Here is a 25571-nt window from a genome sequence, read left to right on the forward strand (position 1 = left end):
TTCTAAGACAGGAAAATAAAAATACTCGAAATGAAATGTATCTGCAGTTTCTCGTGATTTTTTGGTCGTACTAAATTGTAACACTTATATATTTAATCAAAACAATATAATTGTGATTCTCGGTAATTTTTCAACCAACTACTTTCAAAATATCTGCAATATCTTTCTGTGATATCTTAGATTTGGTTCTAATAATATTGATTAACTATTATTACACAAGAATATGACTTCATATTTTATCAGAATTTGGTACTTAATCAGTGAAGTTGAAACAAATCCATATTACAAATAAATAAATGACTAAAGTCAACGTTAAGTAAATATAATTTAATTGTTTTAATACGCAATACATTATATTGGACCTCACTCTAGAGTAAGATCCTCCCATGTCCATTTGAAACTTCTTAGAATTTATAATAATTACCAATTATTAAAATTAAAAAGATTTCATTACTCTATCAACGGGAAAGAAATTTGCATGTATTTTAACTTTTACGTATTTAGCAAATTTTCTCTTCCTCTTTTTTTAACCTTTAATCGCTTTTTCCTCTACATTGTACCACACAATACACTTTTAAACTTAATGCCGGTAACAAAGGAGGGCAAACTTGCTCGCCCTGCGATATTTCCCAAGCTCTTGATAACCGTCGAATGCTCAGATTCCAACTTACGGTTCACAAAAGGTAGATAGTTCGGTCCATTTCTTAATAAGTTTGCTATATGTTTTAACGACTATAGAATGAAAGAACGAAATATCGTTGTTTGTGACTTGTGAGGTTGCGGGTATGGCAAACTTGAGTTTTGTTTATTTCAAGCTATCTTTTATAAATGCTTTCACATTTAAGTCCAATTTCTACTCGTACAAAACATAAATGTAATTTTAATGTAAATAAACCTTAATAAATTCAACATTGAATTTAACAGAAAATATTAAGATCAGATTTAATAATTCAAATATCCATTTCTATATTATAAATTCGAAAGTAACTCTGTCTGTCTGTCTGTCTGTCTGTCTTTTCCGCAATCAGGGCCAAACCGCTAATTTAATTGTGATAAAATACTCATATAGAGATACTTGAGGGTCTCGGGATGAATATAGGATACTTTTTTTTCTCATATTTACAATATTTTCGATATATACCAATATATTAAAATAATTAATTTGACATGCAATTTATTCCGCCATGTTAATAACAAACGTCGCTACGCGTTGCTAAGCAACGGCTTCCAAAGTTTGTTGTTTTTAGAAAACGTCACCCAAAGTGAGTTTGCTTAATGCATACATGGCGCGCGCCGATATAGATTTGTATACATTAACAAAAATTAGATGATTTCTATAATTTGATATTCATCCTTATGAAAATAAATATAATAGTCACTTTTAGCATTTCATCTTGATGGAAATTATAGTTTACTGTGTATTATAGTAACATTCTAATAAATAATTAAAATGTCATTGATCTCAAATGACTAAGCCTACGAGTGGTATAGTATGAGTATGACCGACGCGAACGGGCAGATGACTTTGATGGTTTTGTAAATTTTTATATATTTTCGAATTACTGTTAATTTTTGTGTAATTATTTGCTGCTTATAATTAATTTATCTCAGTTCGGTTATCTATAAAGAATGTTATACACTTAAAATATCGTAATTTTAATCATTTGAGATTTTATTTAATATTGTTGGCAAAAATTAATAATTATTTAATATAGAAAAATGTTTAGTACGCGCGCACGGCAAACTTTAGGTACTTTTTCTAATATTAAGAATTTCTTTTAGTTACTTTTATTTCTTTTGTTTGTTCATTTCGGTTACTCAGATATTTTTTCTAATAATAAATCTCCACTTTTTAACTTATTTTAATTATTTAGGCTTATAATTTCGCGGGCGTAGCCGCGTCCGGGCCCACTAGTCTATATATATAAAAGGACTTGTCCTCACTGACTGAGGTAAGACGCACGCACAGCCGTAACCGCTGTGCGTAGAAACGTGAAATTTAGACAGATGTTTACTTTTGTAATCTGGACATCCACTAAGAAGGGATTTTGAAAAATTTTAACCCTAAAGGGGAGAAATAGGGGTTCAAAGTTTGTATGGAAAAAAATTTAAATGGGCACCGATTTTTATAAAATTTGAAATTTAGATTTTTAAAAGCATTTAATTGAATACGTATTTCATCGTTTTCTAGAATTCTCTCCCTAAGGGTGCAAATAAGGGGTTGAAAGTTTGTATGAAAACATCTTTAAAACGCCACCGATTATTATAAAATTTGAAATTTTGACTCTTAAAAATATTTAATTAAACATGTGTTTCATGGTTCTTTAGAATTGACCCCCTAAGGGTACAAATAAGGGGTTGAAAGTTTGTATGCAAAAATCTTCAAATCGCCACCGATTTTTATAAAATTTGAAATTTCGACTCTTAAAAATATTTCATTGAACACATGTTTCATGGTTTATTAGAATTCACCCCTAAATAAGCTAGCGAAGCTGCGCGCGTCCGCTAGTTTTTTATAAGTGGCAATACTAAAACACGATACGACTTTTTAAGTGTGCTTAAATTGTGAAATTATACTAGCTATTTATAAAGCGGTAAAAAATACAAATATACCATAGCTAAACTAACAAGATTACGTGAATAACAAACGTGAATTACGCTAAGAGCTGAAGTTTTCTCGATAACGGATACACTATACAGTCAGCCACATTTGTTACAACTTTAATGTATAGATTTTAAACAACCTTTAGCGTGTACTTGGCTGCAATGCTGTACACGAACTCACAGTGAAGGAGTGTACTCAGAGTTGTGATATCTTACCGTTTAAAACTGTGTAGAAAGCAAGTTTGTAACTTTTCCATATAAGAATAAAACTTGTTTTATCTTTATGTTTATTATGTTTCTCTATATGTTTATTATATCTGTTTCTTATTCTTTTTATTGAAAACAAAACAATGTTATTAGCTAGCTCTTATCTATCCCGCAATTCTTCAAATAAGGTACTTTAATATGTTTTACGAGTATAAATATAATAAACAACTATACAGGAAAATTCAAAGTATGTGTATATACATTTAAACTGCATTTTCACGTTATATTCTACTTGGTGATTTTTTAAAAAATATTCAGTAGCTCATGCAGTATTACTGCAATTTATATCGCTTATCTCTTAAAATATCGTGTAAAAATTTCCCGGAACTGTTCAATTTGTCACAATCAATCAACTCACACATGACCTTATCAGGTCATAATAATATACTTGAAGCATCTACGAGTACCAGGCGCAGTAGACATTATTTGATAAAAAAAGTTGAAGTTAATTCTTTTTAAGGGAAATATAATAAGTTAAAGTTTAAAACTCCAATTTTTTGAATCACTTCTGCTTTTTATATCACTATATATATATATATATATATATATATATATATATATATATATATATATATGTATGTTTTCACTTATATTGATCTATATCGACCTTATCTCGTCTGTATCAGTCGATAATTTTTCCATTGAAGGACGATACAAACCTATGTAACATACAATAAAAGACTGATTTTACTCCCTAAATGGAGATTGAACCAACAACTTCACTTACATAATTATAGACTTCCTAACTAAACCACAAGGTCTCGTATTAACGCTCACATTACTTTTTGAAATATTTTTTTACATTTATATTTCCATTACTTCGCTCTGGTGTCGAGGCAAACCGCGGTGTTGAATTCGGCAGAAAGTGGGAAACGGAGTGTCTTAACACTAGGTTCCCTCTCCCTACCTTGCTGTGTGCGGGATACAGCGTGATAAAAAAAATCTTTTTCTACAAAACGAAACTGAAAGGAAGTAAATACACCATCGATTTAAATACGCTTTGCAGAAAACAGCAAACACGATTGTAAAATGTTGTTACGTACCATATTACTTTGCATAGTGGGGAAGCGTATGATTCTTACGGCTTCAATAAAATTGTTCCATAAACTAAAGTTTACAATCGAATAGGCTTCGACCCTTTTTATCGATGTTGAATTGAATCTGTGAACGTAAAAGCAATTGATATGTATCAGATATCAATAGTACTTCACAGGATTCTTTTGTCTATTTATTTAAAAAGGCTATAGATAACATTGGCTATGGTTCTTACTGAAATTAACGTGTTTCAATACATCAAGTAAATGTGTATGGAAAATTAAATAAAAGATATAAAAAGCATGCTTTCAGGTCATAATATAGTAAATTTTAGGGTCTCTTAAAAAAACAAAACCCTATTAGGATCACTTAGTTATCAAAATCAAAAAAATCTTTTAATTGGGTTATAGTTAGTTATAATTAGTTTTAGAAACGAAATTATTGCTATCGAACTAAAGTAAAACATTAATGATTTAATTAATTTTTCAATTAAAGTAATCAAATAATTATAAACATAATTTTATATTATTATAATTATAGTTACTTGCGATTCGTATTCACACGACTTAACAAACTGGGTCTTAGATCCCCTGAACTCTAGAAACAAACTATCCATTTAATACAAACCTGTTAAATATATTGATAGCGGTTCCCTTTATGCATTCGCGTGGGTTCCTACAAATCTCCGGCTTAGCCTCGCTTACATGCGGCGTTGCCTCTGATTAAATTATTTCCTTAGTAGTGAATAATTACACAATTAATTATATAAAACATGTTTATTAGATAAGGGTGGTTGTTTTTTTTAAGCACGTATTTGAAATAATCGTTAGGACATTTTAAAGCTTTTTATGAAGTGAGGTGACAGGTTGTGGATTCGATTCCCACTCGATGAAATTAAATATTTGATATTTTAATTTCTTCGCCTCTAGAATCGAGGCAAAGTGCGGCGTTGAGTTTCGTCACTCAACACGCAATGGAATTCAGAATTCGGTGGAAAGTGACTTAACACTAGACTCCCTCTGCATACCCTGCTACATGCAGGATTTAGAACAGAAGCTGAAAAAAAAATAGGAAATATGTTTATTATTGTTTGTTACTAATAGCATTTTCAGTCTATTTTATTATTTGTTAGAAATAGTTTTTTAGTAAATAGATCGACCAAATTTATTAAAGGTTAATACTTACAATAGATTTATTTACATACTAACATCAGTGTATTCGTCATGTTTGCGGTATGCAATAATTTTTTAACAAATAAAAACCAGAAATAATGGGAGTCGGTCTCGCCCACCGAGGGTTCCATACAATTTACAGTTTTTAGCTATTAACTTTCAATTTCAGCTTGGTACCTTCCAATGATGACAGACAGGCAGAGAACATAAAAGTGATCCTATTAGAGACCTATTTCTCTCTTTTGAGGTACGGAATCATAAAAATTAATGAATTATCTTCTAAAACGAAATCTTAATAAAATTTAATATAAACTTTGAACGTATATTGTTAAGATGAAACTTTGCAAGGGGTTAAGGTATACTGATTCGAAAAAGACACGAAAAAGGTGGTGCTACCCGAATAAATTGGCATAAGGGGGTGCACAGAGATAGCGGCCCCCTTTGCTACTCAAATTCATTGTAAGTTTAACTTAGAAGTAATCGACGATGAAGTTTGCTGAGCGTCCTCCCTTTATATTAAGTAGCGGAAAGGCCTATTGTTGACTTCGAGTCCCGGGAAAAGGATAGTTAATCCGGGGATAAGTAAGAAAAATGAAATGGGCACATCCATAGACAATTGCTTTTCAATGTTTTTTTTTCACTTTTAATTATTAAAAAATTGAACTTCAATATATTACATTGAAATAATGTAAAGTCGTGTCTGTCTAGTAAATTTTCACTATTTGATTATTCTTTCCGTGTATTTTTTTAATCTTTACTTGTGTTGAATGTAGCGTAGTAGTGTAAGCAGAGACGGAACCAGTGCTCAAAAAAGGTTATGGTCACCTTATACGTACATGTCAGGATATGGAGAGGTTGCAGTATCACATATCAAGTTTAGGTTATATAGTTAGAATAACAACCTCAATAATCCATGAAGTTGCATAAAGACTAGAAAATATAACGTCAATTATGGCTGTGCATATATATGGTCATCGTGACCTCGAGGTAGATTTGCAGTTGAAATTACATTAGTACTTAGGCAAATATCTAGTAGTTATATAATAGACTAGCGGCCCGCTCGCGGTTACACCCGCGTGAACTATGTTATTATTAATTTCTGTCTCCATGACTACGTCCTAGTGACGTCTATGCAAAATTTGACACTCCTAGCATTTGTAGTAACGAAATTTCATACAAACTTTCAACCCCAAAAACAACCCCTTAGAAGTTGAATATTACAAATTCCCGTCTTAGCGAGCACCTGCGTCCTATAAGTAACTCCTATGCAAAATTTGAGATTCCTAGCACTTGTAGTTTCTGAGATTTCGTGATGAGTGAGTGACCTTTCGATTTTATATATATAGATATATGAAAAAAAAACAAATGATTCACATTTAATCGATTTTTTTGGTATTTCGGTGGATATTTTAGTAAATTTACTTTTAATTATAATTAGTAAAAGTAACGTCTTTATTCCGCATTTACCAAGTGCTGGGTGGTAATCTTTTAATTTGGCAACCTCACGTATCTTGAGCGCGCAACTATAATTATGCAAGTTTTATTGTTCAAAGAGGTGCTCCGACGCCAAACTGCTATAATTAAAAACACAAGGTATTCTCAAAAGCTACTTGCGTATAAAATGAGAATTAAAAATTCTTTCACATTTTAAATTAAAGTTTAAGAAAGTTTTACCTAATTTTATCAGCATTTTAAATGTTATAACAAGGCAAATAAGAAAAAGGCTATAAAAATTACCTAACTTTTTTAGCTTCACACTGTATCCCACACGTAGCATAGTAGGTAGATGGAACCTAGTGTTCAAACACTCCGTCGTCGTCTCTCCGCCAAATTCTGGGGGCATCTCATCTAGATTTTTATTTTTTAAATTATATATACCTATAAACCAAATATTATTTATAGCAAAAGAAATATATTAAAACATATATATATATATATATATATATATATCTAGTATATGAGAGATAGATAAACAATAAGAATAATAATCCAATTAATTTCCAAAAAAACACCTCGATGCCCTCCTCGAAGGGAGGTATCCCGATTATCATAATGAAATTGCGAACAGTGCGAACTCGAAGCTATAAGAAAAATGGTAAAATTTGTGGCGTTAAATAATATCGTTAAACGTAAAGAAAAATGTTCCAGCAGGATTGGGTGCTGCCTCTGAAATTGCAAGTCGTATATTACACGGGGAATTTTCAATTACGACAGCGCCGCGGTTTTTCATTTATAATGTGACTTTTAGGCTTCGGTGGGGGTCATTCGTAACTGTCATATCATAGAATAGATAATTGATAGAATCGATTTTTTAGTTGGTTCGATTTTTTAGGTGTAGTTCTAGTTTTTTTATTTGTTTTTTAGAGTATCTAATATCCTGTTTTTCTTGCGTTTTTAGAATTATATTGTGCTTCTGACATTGTGTGCTTAAAATTTGAGAAATATCTAACATTTACACAAGCTAGATATATCTAAATTATAAACAAACTTCAATATTCCCAGGAGTGCTGTTTGGATCCACTACTATGGGATACAAATATTTCACAATTGCGCCTTGAACAACAATTTGTTAATAAACTACTCATTATTAATTAATTACTATTTATTTATTAAAGGTCTAAGCTTGTTATTTAAAATAAAAAACATATATGTAAAAAATATCTTTGTCTCATTTTGGACAATAACAGTAATTTATTGATGTTATTTTCAAACAATACAAGCCTTCATTCAGTTGTGGTTTAAAGTCATCTTGATTAAAAGCATATATAACATGCTAACTGGAACGGAATCATATCTTTATACATATTCCTGAGTATATTTTATTTAATAATGCGGAATATCTCTATACTTTCCTTATAACATCTGGTTATAAATCTAAAGTAAGTAAATGATGTACGATTTTAAATATTAAAAGACAATATGATTGTAAATTATATAATATTTTACTTTAGTGTAATTTAAATTATGCATCGGATTTTAAAATAATTTTCATTAATAGACAGATTGAATCAAGAGAAATATTGTAGGTAATAATATTTTGTTTACTCGACTGTACTGTTTAACTTTAATTTTAGGCACTGGATATGCAAAAATGACCTGGAAAAGTGTTAAATCTAGTGTTAAGATACTCCATTCCCATGACCATCAGTCATATGAAACAGCCATAATAAGTCTTACAGCCATAGGTCCAGGCGAAGTTGCAAGCGAAACGTAAATTGTAAATATATTTAAAAATAATTGTTTCTTACTCAATCTATTCCTCTAGAGGCCGTGGCGCAATGGTACAAATGTGTAACTGAAAACCCTACAGGTTGTGGGTTCGATTCCCATTCGAAATACTTAATATTTTTATTTCATTGCTCTGGTGTCCACTCGCCACTCAGCACGCAATGCCTCCAAAATTTAGCGGAAAGTGGGGGATGGAGTTTCTTAACAATAGGTTCCCTCTGCCTACCCTCCTAGATTTATCGATACAGCGTAAAGCTGAAAAAAAATCTATTCTAATGTAATAATTTTCAACTTCATTAACATTAAGTCAACTCAATTTACCTGACGTTTTTTAATAAAACTGTTAAGAACTTTAGCCATCACTATGAATGCTACAAGTTAATGCTTTTAAAGATAACATTTTTAAAGTGACATGGTTATTTAATTTCAGTAAATAACTTAAATGGTTGCAAAATAACTATAATGGACAACTAGAGTGACGCGATTGGGTATTTTTGACTATAAAACAATAATAATACTTGTAAGAATAAAAGATCGATCGCATATAAATTGCAGTACAAAAAGGATTCTAATATCAGCTTCACATTGTATCCTGCACACAGCAGAGTAGGTAGAGGGAACCTAGTGTTAAGACAATTCGTTTCCCACTTTCTGCCGAACTCTGGAGGCATTATGTGTTGAATGGCAGAACTCAACGCTTTGCCTCGATATCACCGCAAAGAAATGGATTTAATTAACATTTCATTTCCACGAGTGGGGATTGAACGCACAACCAGCCGCGTTTACAGTCACATTATTTTGTGGCCCTGTGCCACGACTGGCCTGTACTATTTTTACCTAATATTTTTTACTTACTTCTTATTAAAAGACTTTTATCGCATTCCTTATACTATATTATATTATAATTTATCGTGCGCGTAGAATTTATAGCTTCCAATATTGAGATTTCAAACCGATCACAGAACTCTTAAGACTTCCAATATAAATTTATTGTAATGCAAATTGCATCTCTTTGTGACTCTGCTCCAGTAACGTTCAAATCCTTTCAGAGTTCGCTTTAAAGAGCTAAGCTTTTACTACGAATCTGTATTGAACGCAATATTCATTTTGTATAGCGTTTTATTAAATATTTTTATAGGTATTATTATTTTGTATTATTTAGCTTCGCCCTGTATCCTACATATAGGCAGGCAGAGAAATCTGAGAACCTAGTGTTAAGATACTCAGTTTCCCATTATGACGCACTTTTCGCCAAGTTCTTCATTGCGTTGAGTGGCAAAACTCAACGTCGTGCTATGCCTTCTTACCAAAGCGAAGAAATTAAAATATTTAATATTTAATTTCCCCGAGTAGGAGTCGAACTCACAATCTGTTACGTTTACAGCCACGCTCGTGCTCCTGCGCCAAAACTGAATTCAATTAAAAAATAATAATAACTTAATTTTAATATGCATGTCTTTTTCTACAATAATTATTGACATTCTATTGATAATACTATCACTGTAGGCACGGCAGGCGATAAGATAGAATAGGATTTTTCTTATTACATTCAATGGGCCATATCGACATTAAAATCTTAAGATTGTCAGTTATTATTATTCGCATGCTTAAAAATATTTTTAATCATAATAAAACCAAAAATAAATCTTATAATTTTGTAAAATGTCAGGTTTCCGTCATCATACTGTCTGGAGGAGGAAATTAAATCTCTTATCTTATCAGCTGGATGAAATCCTTCATCTTTTTCACCGCTGTTCTAAATTGAACGTCTATCTCGGCTGTTTCGATTTAAGTCTCATTTGAGAGACGTCTCTCATCGTCACTTTTTTATTTTTTTTAGCTTCACCCTAACACAGCCGTTTAGGCAGAGAGAACCTAGTGTGATAACACTCCTTTCCCCAATTTCTGCTCAATTCTAGAGGTATTGCGCGATAAGTGGCGGAACTCAATGCCGTGCTTTGCCTTGACCCAAAGCGAAGAACTGAAAATATTAAATTTCCTCTAGTGGAAATCGAACCCACGACTAGCCACTGGTCACTTTATATGGTTTATTGTTTTAACACAATTTTAGCAACAATACGAAGTTTTAGATCAAATCAAAACAACGTCCGTCTCATTTTTATTCAAAGAACCAAGTGGCCATTAAGACGCGCTAAATCCACCAAGCAATCTCGCTACGTTGAATTTCAGAAATCTAAAAGAGAAATTTTGCTTGAGGCTTATAATGGTACCTACCCTTATGAAATAGCTAATTATGAGTTGTAAATTTGAATGAAAAAATAATATTTTGTACCTTCAAGGTGAATGGAAACTTCTTAATTATTAATTATCAAAAAGAAAAATATGCTTTGCGTTTGTTCTTCATTTGACGGTAATTATACCGTGTATAATTTGCCAAAGGCTTAATCGAATTTTGGAGAGAGCCCAGATTTTTTTATATGAACTAGATATTAATAAAACAATAAGATAAAGATCGAATTTTGATGAAAGAAAGAAAAAGATGCAATATAACTAATTTTTGAGTAGATGCCATCGTGACGCAGTTGTACAGTGTGTGAATGTGAATGTGAATGCAATGGTTGTGGATTCGATTGCCACTTGGTCAAACTATTATTTTCATTTGTTCACTCTTGTAAAAAGACAAAGCTTAGCTTAGCTCGATAAGAAGAAAATTGAACGGAAATTGGAAAATTGAGCGTTTTTATATAAGGTTCCTTAAGCCTTCTGAGTAATAATATCTAGAGTACAGAATGTAACTTAAGCATAACATATCTAAATTATATATTCACTTAGGTATATCTTAATATTCTTCTTATATGTAATATTTTCAAAATTCATCACAAAATAAATTAAAAGTGGTATAAAATTAGCTGTTTTCGACTAGCAGTGTAATAGATACGTTAACTGCTCTCTTTTACGAATGTAACGAGCTAACAAATAATGGCCCGCATCGAGCGCTTAAAAATAGACTAGCTGTCCATACTTTTTTGTTCCCATACATTAGCCAATACATGAACTGTACGTGTTTATGATACAGCGTGAAAGATAGATAGATATATTAAGTTTATAAATCCTTATATAGAATGCTTGTCTGTCGAAATTTTCCGAAATTAAATAATTCGCGTCCTCGAGTGGGAAACGAACCCATAACCTGTCACATTTTCAGTCACACTCTACAACGCTTACGTCAAAGACTGGCCTCGAAATTCTTAACTAGTCAAAAGTTCTTATAACTACCGATATCAGAAATAATGTTTTACCATAAATACTTAAAATGAATACTTTTAATAGAAACAGAGAAAAAATATTTAAGTATTGCAATTTTTTCCACTAACAGTTCTTTTTACTGGTGATATTTTAATTTCTTATGTTGAAATGAAGATTATATATAGCTTATTATATTTTGTATAAAATAATATAATTTTATAAAAAGCCTTATATTAGGCAAATGAGGCTAGTCTAGGCCTGTCCACACTCAGTGTCTATAGAACTCGACGGAAAGTTTCCTCTGCCTACCCTGCTGCTGAAGCTAAAAAAATATTATGAAAAGCGGCATATTCTGTCGCCATACTTCAGGTCAGTTACTTTATTGTCTTTATAAAGCTACGCGAACACCTGGCTCTACCCGACAAAATTAAAAAAGTTTTAGTCACATTCGCTGCTTCGTTCATTTAAATTCTAACGGGTTTCGTTTTAGTATTTACTTTGAAATGTGATTCACACTGAAATGTTTCATCAACATTTTCGACTAACATTCGGTTTATTTGGAATCTGATCTAAATAAAAAATGTATATTTAGGACTATATTTTTGATTGATTGGACTATTGGACATAAAACTGCTATTCTTATTTAGAGTTAGATAATTTTATTCGAAATTAAGTCTCAGTATGGATTTCGAGATTTTTTAAACTTTATTTATTCACTATGGATTTCTAAAAAAAAATTAAGAAAAGGAAAATGACATAAATAAAATATTGCTTTTAAATTGATCAATTTTTTTAACATATATAAACGTATAAAATAAAAAAAAATAATTGCACCTTCAGTACAGTCAAAGAAAACAATATTAAGAAAGCTAATATAGAAGAAAACATACACTAAATACATAAATAAATCAAATCAGCTTCAAGCCGTATCCCGCATACAACAGGGTAGGCAGAGGGAACCTAGTGTTAAGGCACTCCGTTTTATACACACGTACACTATATACAACATCAAATAAAGAGAGTTGTTTTTAATTTCGGTGAGCCAATTAAACTCTTGCAACTTTATGAATCCAATCACGAATGGCACTGTTAGATATTTTCGAGTAAACCCCAGGGTAGCCTTTACGCGCACAGCCTGTACCATATGACACTATGCCGAGCTGGACCTTGGATGATTTTATAACTGCAGGACCTCCTGAGTCGCCCTATAATGAAATAAAATATTTATTAGGCAGATTCTAATATTTTTCTGACTGGCCTCAATCACGACTGGCCTTATTCTGTTATCTATTATAAAAAAATATATTATACAAACAGTAGACACTAAAAACTATAATTAAAAAATTATATTTCAATTGTCACCTGACAAGCATCTTTCCCGCCTTGCGGAACACCGGCGCAAAACATCCTTTCTGTTAGCGATCTGTATTTTTTACGGCATTCAGCATTCGATACCGTTGGTACTTCGACTACCATTAAGGTATCGCTGGAAGCTCCGTTTTCCTGGAAATAAATAACTTTTAAAAAAGAAATTTTAGTCGCTTTTATAAAAATAGATAGATATATTTGAAATGTACTCCTTTCATCTTTAATAAAACATTGAGCAGACATAAGAATAATTACATTCTCATGATTTTTTGAGGTCAGACGTGGCGTAGGATAGCGAATGTAAAATCGGACAGGTTATGAGTTCGATTCCCCCTCGACAATTAAGAAATATTTATTTAAATTTATATTTTCAATTCATCGCTCTGGTGTCAATTCAAAACGCGGCGTTGAGTTGCGCCACTCAACAAGCAATACCTCCAGAATTGGGCGGAAAGTGGGGTACAGAAATGTCTTAATGGACACGGAGTCTTAACCCCAGGTTCCCTCTGCCTACCTCTGCTATGTGCGTGTGAAGCAAGATATAATCGATAAATTATTAGCAGCTTCACGCCCCTTCCGGCATTGCAATGCTAAGAATAAAGAACCTAATGTAAATATACTCATTTTCCACTCAATTTTCGAGAGCGTATTGAGTGGATTGCCACTTAACACCTTGTAGAACCCAAGACTACTAGAGTGAGAAAATGAAAACAGTTAACTACCCCAAATGGGATTCGAACTCACACATGTCACGTTTACAGTCATATGCTGTGCTGCTGCGCCACGACGATCTTGGTATTATTTGAAGTTTCAAGTTAATAAATTCATTAATCCTTAAATTTATTACATAATAAGATATTATAATCATATTTACAGATGTACGGCCCCATCCCGTCACAAGGATACGAGTTCCAACGTTAACTTCAGAATTTTTTCTAGCCAAGCTAACTACTTTTGCCTTATTATTCAATTTAATAGGTGTTGTTAGACTGACTATACCAACATCATAATCTAGACCTCCTTCTTTATAACGTGGGTGTCGAGTGAAGTTTGTGGAGGTGTACTGGACTCCACCAGAACTAGCTTTGGTCGAGCCTGTCCTTATAAATACTTTAGTTATTCTGAAAAAGCATAACATATAAAATATAAATTTTATTACTTTGAAAGATCATTTCTACAAGTAATTATCAAACCCATAACAATTTAATTAATACAAAATGCTAATCTCGCTGCGCCACTGAACCATGACGGCCTCAAAAAAGGTAAATAGATGGAAAAACAAACAAAATAATACCCAGACAGACAGTGTGCCGCGGTAAGAACGTAATGTGGACTTATAATGGATCCTCCGCATCCAGAACGAGCGCTGCCTTTTTGGAGCACCAAACGAACTTGATATGGATATTGTTCAATAGTGGTACTGTGCCCTCCAACGATTTTGTTATCATATGACTTAGTAAGACGACGCTTCTTACATAAAACATCTGAAATCATAATATTATATAGATTGAGGCAGCGCGTTGATTACCTCTGGGACTATCAATTATTGTTTAGTAATATTTTCATTTCTTCACTCTGGTAACATGGCTGTACGCAGCAGGTTAAATAGGGGAATCTAGTGTTCAGACACTCCGTTAGATATCTTCCGCCGAATTCTGGAAGAATTGCGTGTGAACAAAAAAATAATAAAAACTTAATTTCCTCAATTAAGAATGGAACCCAAAACCTATCACGCTTGTGCCCCTGCGCCACTACTGCCACTACCTCAGTTTCTGTATTTATTTTATTTATTATACTTTTTATAACTCTGTAGTAGGGGCAAGGAGGTATACAAAGGATAACGGACCGCCAAACGCTACAATTTATATAATTATATTTAAATTAGGTACCTTGGACTACGAAAATAAGAAAAATCAACACTAAACACTGCTTCATATCTAGTAAATAGAAGAAACAATAAACAAAACTAACCTTTAGCACTATCTTATACTCGTATATATAAATAATTTTCAAACTATTTTTCACCCTATTAAAAATGATCATATGTAATTAAAGAGTCATTATTATATTAAAAATCTAGTCTTTTCCTAGAAACTAAATAGCGGAAAATTGAACGAAAATAACTATACTTAAATTATCTTTTTTTTTCAACTTTGTCCCGTCGTCGCTTCGTGTATCAGTGGCAGCGTCTAACTGAAAATATGACGATTGTAATATCAATTTCCATTTGGGGGAATTAATTATATTGATTTCCTCGCTACGTAATATCTCAAAAAATATTTATTAATATTTACTTTTACAGTATTGTAAGTACCTGCTGCTGAAATTCCTTTGAAATTATTTTCTGTATCCTATAGCTTATATATGGACAGTGTTAAATGGAGATATATTGAAAATAGATTTTCTTTTTAAGTATCTATTACTAAGGTACATTTAGTTTATACAAACATTAATAATATTTGTAATGATATACATCTTTCATTTAAAAACACTTAAGCACTCAAAGCTTTCAGTAGCATCTGGTAGCGACAGACGCTGAGTAGAACACCGATTTTATATGTTTCGAATTTTCATCAAGCTAATTTAACAATATTGTTATTGAATAGTATTGTTAAATTTGCTATAGTAGTCTATTTAAAATATTTAAGTATATGTATAATATATAAATGGTAATAAAGACCGCGCAAATGAAATAGCAGGCGGTCACTAGTATACTTTAAAACTGAAAAAAAGTATTTTAAAGTATTAGTATTTTAAAAAAAAGTATATTAATGAAAAATCTGTCAACTTGTATAAGTGGATAGATTTTTCGCATCTGAATTAAGTCTATTTTATAATATTGTCCGATATGTGAATATAGACGCGACTATATTGAATTGCACCATAATGTTGTCCATGTGAATGAAAAATTAAATACCTAGAGAAATAATGTAAAAACTAAAGACCGTTGTTGCTCTATGGCAAGGGACGTTTATGGGTTCGATTGTCATTCGGAGAAACGAATCATTATTTAAATTTTAATTTATTTTCGCTCTGGTAACAAAGCAAAGCACTGTCTAGTTCATAATTATTCTGGCAAAAAATTAACTGACTCCAGCTAAAAATACTCCTATTCAAGCAGATTATAACAGCAACTTACATAATTGACATTTTAAGGAAAAAAAATGCCCACAGCGAATTGGAAGATTCATTAAAAAATTATTTTAATACCAAATCCATAGATAATTGTATAAAAAAAGTTAAAGAACTTCTATAATATGAATGAGTTAGTATTTACTTTGAAATGTTATCACACTGAAAAGTTTCATCAACACTTTCGACCAATATTAATTTATTTGAATCTAATCTAAATAAAAAATGTATATTTAGGACTATATTTTTGATTAATTGGACTATGACATAAAACTAATTTTCTTATTTGGAGCTAGATAATTTTATTCGAAATTACGTTTCAGTATGAATTTCGAGATTTTTATAACTTTTTTTATTTTCTATGGATTTCCATACAAAACGGTAATGAAATTGACATAAACATAATATTGCTTTTAAAATGATATTTTATTATATATAAACGTATAAAATAAAAAAATTGCACCTTCAGCATAGTAAGGAAAAGATAACATATACACTAAATATGTAAATAAATCAAATCAGCTTCACGCTGTATCCCGCAAATAAGGAACCTAGTGTTAAGACACTCCGTTTCATACACACGTACACTACAAACAGCATCTACAACTAAACTCTTGCAACTTTATGAATCCAATCACGAATAGCACTGTTAGATATTTTCGAGTAAACCCCAGGGTAGCCTCTACGCGCACAGCCCACACCATATGACACTATGCCGAGCTGGACCTTGGATGATTTTATGACTGCAGGACCTCCCGAGTCGCCCTATAACGAAATAAAATCTTTATTGAGCAGCAGATTCTAATATTTTTAAGTATATAGGAATATACTACAGACGCTATAAGTAAAGGGAACCTGGGAACCTAGTATTAAGACAATCTGTTCCCATTAAGACTTTCTTTTTGTCATATTCCGCCGAATTCTGGACGCATTGCATGTTGAGGGCGGAATATTACCCGTTCTTTGCCTCATTACCAGAGCGAGGTATTCCGCCGAATTCTGGACGCATTGCATGTTGAGGGCGGAATTTTACCCGTTCTTTGCCTCATTACCAGAGCGAGGTATTCCGCCGAATTCTGGACGCATTGCATGTTGAGGGCGGAATTTTACCCGTTCTTTGCCTCATTACCAGAGCGAGGTATTCCGCCGAATTCTGGACGCATTGCATGTTGAGGGCGGAATTTTACCCGTTCTTTGCCTCATTACCAGAGCGAGGTGCATGAAAATATTAAACATTTAATTTCCTGGAATAGGAATCGAACGCACAACTTCTCGCGTTTACAGTCGCACACTTGTGCTACTATGTCACGACTGGCCTCAATTACTACTGGCCTTATTCTATTATTTATTTAAAAAAATATATTACACAAACAGTAGACACTTAAAACTGAAATTAAAAAAGTATATTTCAATTGTCACCTGACAAGAATCTTTGCCGCCTTGCGGAACACCGGCGCAAAACATTCTTTCCGTTAGCGATCTGTATTTTTTACGGCATTCATCATTCGATACCGTTGGTACTTCGACTACCATTAAGGTATCGCTGGAAGCTCCGTTTTCCTGGAAATAAATAACTTTTAAAAAAGAAATTGTAGTCGCTTTTATAAAAATAGATAGATATATTTGAAATGTATTCCTTTCATCTTTAACAAAACATTGAGCAGACATAAGAATAATTATATTCTCATGAATATTTGAGGCCAATCGTGGCGCAGGGTAACAAGTGTGCGAATGTAAAACCGGACAGGTTATGAGTTCGATTCCCCATCGAGGAAATATTAGGAAATATTTATTTAAATTTATGTTTTAATTTCATCGCTCTGGTGTCAAGGCAAAACGTGGCGTTGAGTTGCGCCACTCAACACGCAATACCTCCAGAATTGGGCTAAAAGTGGGGAACAAAAATGTCTTAATGGGCACGGAGTCCTAACCCCAGGTTCCCTCTGCCTACCTCTGCTATATAGACGTGAAGCAAACTATAATCGAAAAATTATTTGCAACTTCACGCCCTTTTCGCCCTGCCCTTTGAGTGGTAATACTCAACACCTTGTGTTCTTACTAGAGTTAGAAAATAAAAACAGGGGGGAATTAACCTCCCCCTAATGGGATTCGAACTGACACGTTTCACAGTCGCATGCCGTGCTGCTGCGCCACAACGAACTTAGTTGGTATTATTTGAAGTTTCACATTATTAAATTCAAGGATCCTGAAATCTAACGAGCTTAGTAATATATTTGAATTATATTTACTGATGTATAACCCCATCCCGTTACAAAGACATGGGTTCCAACGTTAACATCAGAATTTTTTTTGGCCAAGCTAACTACTTTTGTCCTATTATCCAATTTAATAGGTGTTGTTAAACTGACGAGACCGACATCATAGTCTACACCTCTTTCGTTATACCGTGGATGTTGAGTGAAGTTTGTGGAGGTGTACTCGACTCCACCAGAACTAGCTTTGGTCGAGCCTGTCCTTATAAATACTTTATTTATTCTGAAAGATAACATATTAAATTAAAATTTTATTTATTTGAAAGTTTTTGCAGAATCTTCGCGTCTAGACGCAGGTGGCGCAGTACCTCCAATACCACCAAAATGTGACACTCTAATGAGTAATATACACATTCACCAAAAGGAGGTGCGCCAAGTTCTACGATGTCTTGACGTGAACAAAGCTAGTGGTCCTGATGGTATATCGGCCATTGTGTTGAGAAATTGTGCGGCTGAGTTGACTCCTGTTTTAACACGCCTTTTTCGACTTTCTCTTACGATTGGACAAGTGCCTAAACTCTGGAAGCTTGCCAACGTGCAACCAGTGCCCAAAAAGGGCAGTCGCGCCGACCCTGCCAATTACAGGCCAATCTCAGTCACGTCCATAATCTGTAAGGTCATGGAACGTGTTCTGAATAATAAGCTCTTGGTATACCTAGAAACAAACGACCTTCTCAGTGACCGCCAATATGGCTTTCGGCGTAATCGGTCTACTGGGGATTTTCTAGCGTATGTCACTCATTTCTGGAGTGAGGCCATTGAGAGGTATGGTGAGGCAATGGCCGTTTCTCTTGACATCTCAAAGGCCTTCGACAGGGTTTGGCATGATAGCCTTATAGGAAAGTTACCAGCATATGGCTTGCCCGATGACTTGTGTTCTTGGCTATCGGACTTCTTGAGGGACCGATCAATACGTGTAGTCGTGGATGGCTGCTCGTCTGATATAATGGATGTAAATGCCGGTGTTCCTCAAGGGTCAGTGCTCTCTGCAACTCTATTCCTGCTCCATATAAATGATTTACTCATTCCTGGAATTCTTGGGTACGCAGATGACAGCACTGTTGTAGAGCGCTATATGGCTAAAGCTACTGCAAGTGGGCCTGAAATACAATCGCATAGGGATACTATGGTTGAGCGCCTTAATTTGAACCTCAAAGCAGTCTCCGATTGGGGAGATGCTAATTTGGTCAGATTTAATGCCACTAAGACCCAGGCGTGTCTGTTCACCGCGAAAAAAAGGCCATTCGAATTATCCCCCTCGTTTCGAGATGTATCGGTACCGTTAAGCGACCACCTTGAACTTCTTGGCATTACTCTTTCATCGACTCTTAACTTTGGATCTTACATTGAGTCCAGAGCTCAGTTGGCTGCTAAGAAACTTGGCGTCCTCTCCAAGGTGAGACAGTACTTTACACCTCAACATCTTCTCACACTGTATAAAGCACAAGTTAGACCATGTATGGAGTACTGCTCTCATTTATGGGATGGTTCTGCCAAGTACCAATTACAGACCTTAGAGTCAGTTGAGAGACGAGCCAGAAGGCTAATCAATGACGGGACCCTTGTTGAAACTCAACTGCAGAGCCTTAGCCACCGGCGTAGGGTTGCATCTCTATCTGTGTTTTACCGGATACACTTCGGAGAGTGTGCCCATGATTTACATAGCTTGGTTCCCCCAGCCCCTTTTTACCTCAGAACTTCCAGAAATACAGCTTTACGCCATCCATACACGGTAGAAATTCCTACCGTACGAACGAAACGCTTTGAGGCTACATTCTTTATCCGCACTGCGAGAGATTGGAACTCACTGCCGGCAACTGTATTTCCTGTGACATACAATGTGGGGGTTTTCAAAGAAAGGGTGAATAGGTATCTTCTAGGCAAGCGTGCACCACCGTAGACCGCATCAACGCTCACCAGACTTGATGCGGTCAAACGCAAGCCTATTCCATATAAAAAAAAAAAAAAAAAAAAAAAAAGAGGCCAACGAGGCGGAGTGGCACAAGCATGTGGGTACACCCACGATGGATGTGGGTTCGATTCCCACTTGGGATAATAAATTATTATTTGTCAATATGTTAATTTTTTTCGCTCTGATAACTAGCCAATCTCGGCGTTGAGTGTCGCTACTCAACACGTAATGCTTCTAAAAGTCAAAATCTCATCCAACACACCTCTGCCCTCTCATCTCGTTCAAAATTCAACATCGTCCTATCCATTTTTACTAGAGCGCGGACGCGAAAATAAATAATTTCTTCAAGTAAAAACCAAATTCACCAGTCCACCACCTGCTGAGCCTCCAAAAAGGTAAATAAATGGAAAAACAAACAAAATAATACCCAGATAAACAGTGTCCCGCGGTAAGAATATAATGTGGACTTATAATGGATCCTCCGCATCCATAATAGAAGTTGCCTCTTTTAAGTATCAAATGAACTTGATATGGAAAATGTTCAATAGTAGTACTATGCCCTCCAACGATTTTGTTATCATACGACTTAATACGACGTTTCTTACATAAAACATCTGAAATCATAATATTACGTTGGTATATCGAGATTGAGGGTGTCGTGGATTGAGGGTATGGCTGCAACGCAAAGATTGTGGATTCGATTCCCACTCGGAGTATCAATTATTATTTAGTAATATTTTTATTCCTTCGCTCAGGTACCAAGGCTGTCAAGCACGAACAGTTTAAACAGGGGAACCTAGTGTTTATTAATCTATTCCCCATTTTCCGCTGAATTCTGTAAGCATTGCGTGTTGAGTGATGGAACTCAATGAAGCGCTTTGCTTCACCACCAGAGCGAAGAAATAAAATATTTAATATTTAATTTCCTCAAATGGCAATCAAACCGACAACTTGTCATGTTTACAGTCACACGTTAGTGCCCTTGCGCCACTACTGGCGTCAGTGTCTATATTTATTTTATTTATTATTCTTTTTACACCTTACTACTCTTACTTTTTACTTTTTTAAAAGCTTTTATTTAACTTGCAATGTATGTATGTGGGTTCGGGTGAAATCTTAGAGCTCAATTTTGAAGTAGATATCGTCAACCGATTGAGCTGAAATTTTGTATGCACGTTTACTTTGGATGACAATGCACGATAAAATATGTGACGTCATTCTAAATCTAATATGGCGGACCATGCAAGATGGCGGAATAGTTATTTTTAATGTACTTCTACAATATGGGTATCAAATGAAAGAGCTCGTTGAGAACAACTCGTAAAATAATGTGATGTCATTCTAAATCCCATAAGGAGGATATTGAAGATAGCCGAGTATCTATTTGGTCTACTTCTACAATAAAGATATTAAATGAAATGGGTCGTTGACCGTAACTCTAAAAATAATGTGACGTTATACTAAATCCAATATGGCGGAACATCTAAGATGGCGGAATAGATATTATTTATGCAGTTCTGCAATATGGGTATCAAATGAAAGATCTTGCCGAGAACTATTAGAAAAATAATGTGACATCACTTGAAATCCAATAGAATCGACACGATTCAAGTTTTTTGTGATTTCATATAATGAAAGGTATGTTCGTACGATTGAGCTGAAATTTTGTATACACGATTGGTTTGGATGACAATGCACGATAAGGTTTGTGACTTCATTCTAAATACAATATGGCGGACCATCCAGGATGGTGGAATAGTTATATTTCATGAACTTCTATAATATGGGTATCAAATGAAAGGGCTTGTTGAGAGTAACTGGAAAAATACTGTAACGTCATTCTGAATCCAATATGGCGAACCATCCAAAGTAACAGAATAGTTATTTTTGATGCACTTGTATATTACGGGTATCAAATGAAAGGGCTTCTTAGGAGCAACTTGAAAAATGATGTGACGTCATTCTAAATCTAATAAGGCGGACCATCCAAGATGGCGGAATAGTTATATTTAATGCACTTCTATAATATGGGTATAAAATGAAAGGGCTTCTTGAGAGCAACTTGGGGAATAATGTGAGGTCATTCTAAATCCAATATGGGGGACCATCCAAGATGAACGAATAGTTATTATTATTGCAATTCTGCAATATGGATATCAAATGAAAGGGCTCATTGAGAGCAACTCGAAAAATAATCTAACGTCATTCTAAATCCAATATGGCGGACCATCCAAGATAGCCGAATAGGTAATTTTAGTCTACTTCTACAATATGAATATCTATTGAAAGGGCTCGTTGAGAGTAACTCGAAAAATGTGACATTTTTCTAAATCCAATATGGCGGAACATCTAAGATGGCGGAATAGTTATTATTTATGCACATCTGCAATACGGGTATCAAATGAAAGGGTTTGCCGAGAATAATTAGAAAAATAATATGACATCTAGTATGAGAAACTTTCTTCCTCCTGGCATTAATCCCGGCTATTGCCAGGGTCTGCCTTCCTACTCAACCAACTCCACTTTACGCGGTCTTTAGCGTCCTCAGTGGTTAGACCATTGGCTCTCATATCCGGCATCACGACATCCAACCAGCGCTTCCTTGGGCGTCCAGGAGGTCTCACTCCAGGAACTGATATAGCAAGGCACTTGCATCCGACTTAGTTCTTAGACTGGCGCGTAACGTGGCCAAACCATCTCAGGCGGCGCTCTTGGAGCTTATCCGCTACGTGACGGACCCCAAGACTACCTCGAACGAATGTGTTGCGTATGCGGTCAGACCGCGTTACGCCGCACATCCACCTCAGTATCTTCATTTCCGTGACGTGAAGCTCCTGGGTGTGCCGAGATAGTACTGGCCAACATTCGCTCCCGTATAAAAGAACCGGTCGTATGATGCTCTTGTATATCAGTCCTCTTGTATATGGCCCAGGCAGCACTTATCCGGCCATGGACATCGTGATCGATGCCTCCAGACTCATGCATAACGAATCCAAGGTACCTGAACTTTTCTGACTTAACGGCTGACTCAGGACCTATAAGGATCGTGCTCGAGTCCGGGCTCCCGCAGGCCATGTACTCGGTCTTCGACACATTTAGTTTAAGACCGCCGTTCTCAAGCGTACCCTTCCAGAGGTTCACTTTACGCTCCAGCGTCAGTCGGTTCTCGTCAATGAGTGCTATGTCGTCGGCATACATCATCAGCCATGGAGGCTGCACTACATTGAATAAGAACGGACTAAGAGTCGAGCCCTGGTGAACCCCCACTGTAATCGGGAAGGGTCTAGTGTCGCCAACAGCATTCCTAACCATAGAAGAGGAATCGTGGTACATGTCTCTAGTGTGAGAAACCTAGCCAGTGGTAACTAAAAAGTAAAAAATAAATTATAAGCAAAAAATCATTTTTAGAAAAAGCTTTTATTTAAATGCTCTAAAAAGAAGAAAATAAAATTTGTCTTTTAAATTTTAACTATCAACTCATAACCTCATTGTACACAATTTATATGATCATAAAAGCTTGTCGCGTTAATCAATATTTAATTAAATTGAAACTTTAAAAATTGAATCTTAGCAGATTTTACATAATTAAATTAGCACTAGTTTAGTTACACAAGTAAATCGCGCGACAAGCTTTTATGATCATATAAATTGTGTACAATGAGGTTATGAGTTGATAGTTAAAATTTAAAAGACAAATTTTATTTTCTTCTTTTTAGAGCATTTAAATAAAAGCTTTTTCTAAAAATGATTTTTTGCTTATAATTTATTTTTACTTTTTGTTGTTACCGCCAAACGCTACAGTATTTATTATTATATTTAAATTAAGTACCTTGGACTACGAAAATCAGAAAAATCAACACTAAACACTGCTTCATATCTAGTAAATAAAAGAAACAATAAATAAACCTTACCTTCAACGCTATCTTATACTCATATATATAAATAATTTTCAAACTATTTTTCACCTTTTTTTAAATGTATATATGTAATTAAAGAGTCATTATTATATAAAAAAACTAGTCCTTAGAAACTAAATAGAGGAAAATGGAACGTAAATAACTTAAACTATACTTGAATTATCTATTTTTTAAAATTTTTTGCCGTCGTCGCTTCGTGTAGCGGTGGCATTGCAAAGTCTAACTGAAAATACGGTTGTGGAATCGATTTCCATTTGGGGGAAGTTTCCTCGCTCTGATAATAAGACAAATATTGTTGAAGCTACTCAATACATAATACTCAAAAAAAAATTTAGTTCCTGAGATAAAGGGTCTTGACAGACAGACATACAGACGGACGGACAACAAAGTGATCTTGTAACGGTTCCTTGCTTCCTTAAAAAGAACTAATAACCTAAAAAAACTTTAATATTTACTTTTACAGTACTATAGGTACCTGCTGTTGAAATTCCTTCTTAATATCGATGATGTCAAAAAAAAAAATGAGTACTTTCTGTATTCTGTAGCTTATATATAGACAGAGTGTGGAAAATGGAGATATATTGAAAATAGATTTTCTTTTTAAGTATCTATTACTAAAGTACATTTAGTTTATACAAACATTAATAATATTTGTAATGATATACATCTTTCATTTAAAAAACACTTAAGCACTCAAAGCTTTCAGTAGCATCTGGTAGCGACAGACGCTGAGTGGAAGACCGATTCGAATTTTCATCAAATAAATTTAACAATATTGTTATTGAATAGTATTGTTAAATTTGCTGTAGTAAACTATTTAAAATATTTAAGTACCTATATAATATATAAATGGCAATAAAGGCCGCGCAAATGAAGTAGCAGGCGGTCACTAGTATACTATTAAACTGAGAGAAAATATAAAAAAAAGTATTTTAATGAAAAATCTGTCAACTTGTATAAGTCGATAGATTTTTCGCATCTGAATTAAGTCTATTGAATAATATTGTCCAATATGTGAATATAGACGCGACTATATTGAATTGCATCACAATGATGTCCACTCGAATGAAAATTTAAATACATAGGTATTCTCTAGAGAAATGACGTAAAAACTAAAGACCATTGTAACGCAATAGCACAGGGCGGTTATGGGTTCGATTCTCATTCGGGGAAACGAATCAATACTTATTAATATTTTAATACATTTTCGCTGACTGGTAACAAGGCAAACTGCGGTGTTGAATTCCGCCACTTGACAAGCAATATCTCAAAAATTCGACGGAAAGTGTGGAACGAAGTTTATTAACATTAGGTTCCCTCTGCTTACCCTGCTATATGCGGTACACTATATATAGATGAAAAATGAAATGACGTTTAAGCAAGTAGATTTTATTTTCTACGTCAGACACACGGAAGACTTCGCTAAAAACATAACAAAACTGGTCATTACAGCAAC

At 34.1% G+C, this 25571-nt stretch overlaps 2 protein-coding genes across 2 annotated transcripts; both read right to left on the reverse strand.

Annotated features, from left to right (window-relative positions):
* Positions 1-12324: 12324 nt before the first annotated feature.
* Positions 12325-14552, reverse strand: LOC146529859 (trypsin 5G1-like). The gene is made up of 4 exons (XM_085200468.1): positions 14176-14552; positions 13756-14002; positions 12876-13016; positions 12325-12718 (listed from the first exon to the last, which is right to left on the reverse strand). The coding sequence occupies exons 1-4, from the start codon at positions 14373-14375 to the stop codon at positions 12560-12562; spliced, it is 747 nt and encodes a 248-aa protein (XP_085056594.1). The 5' UTR covers positions 14376-14552; the 3' UTR covers positions 12325-12559.
* Positions 14553-16418: 1866 nt separating this feature from the next.
* Positions 16419-24103, reverse strand: LOC146529860 (trypsin 5G1-like). Its single transcript, XM_085200467.1, has 5 exons — positions 24028-24103; positions 20626-20812; positions 18263-18509; positions 17433-17573; positions 16419-16778 (listed from the first exon to the last, which is right to left on the reverse strand). The coding sequence occupies exons 1-5, from the start codon at positions 24071-24073 to the stop codon at positions 16620-16622; spliced, it is 780 nt and encodes a 259-aa protein (XP_085056593.1). The 5' UTR covers positions 24074-24103; the 3' UTR covers positions 16419-16619.
* Positions 24104-25571: the final 1468 nt, after the last annotated feature.

Source organism: Heliconius melpomene, chromosome 17 (genome assembly GCF_056956725.1).
Source record: "Heliconius melpomene rosina isolate 202511_hmr_F chromosome 17, ASM5695672v1, whole genome shotgun sequence".
Lineage (NCBI taxonomy): Eukaryota > Metazoa > Arthropoda > Insecta > Lepidoptera > Nymphalidae > Heliconius > Heliconius melpomene.

What these genes read in the sequence shown, in the direction of transcription:
- LOC146529859 (XM_085200468.1), bottom strand. Translation starts at nt 14,375, where the DNA reads ATGATTTCAGATGTTTTATGTAAGAAGCGTCGTCTTACTAAGTCATAT. An exon ending in CGGGATGGGGCCGTACATCT is followed by an intron (nt 13,017 to 13,755) that starts GTAAATATGATT and finishes ATTTATTTCCAG; the next exon opens with GAAAACGGAGCTTCCAGCGA. An exon ending in GCGGGAAAGATGCTTGTCAG is followed by an intron (nt 12,719 to 12,875) that starts GTGACAATTGAA and finishes ATTTCATTATAG; the next exon opens with GGCGACTCAGGAGGTCCTGC.
- LOC146529860 (XM_085200467.1), bottom strand. Translation starts at nt 24,073, where the DNA reads ATGAAGCAGTGTTTAGTGTTGATTTTTCTGATTTTCGTAGTCCAAG. An exon ending in TCTGATTTTCGTAGTCCAAG is followed by an intron (nt 20,813 to 24,027) that starts GTACTTAATTTA and finishes TTATGATTTCAG; the next exon opens with ATGTTTTATGTAAGAAACGT. An exon ending in GCGGGACACTGTTTATCTGG is followed by an intron (nt 18,510 to 20,625) that starts GTATTATTTTGT and finishes GTTATCTTTCAG; the next exon opens with AATAAATAAAGTATTTATAA.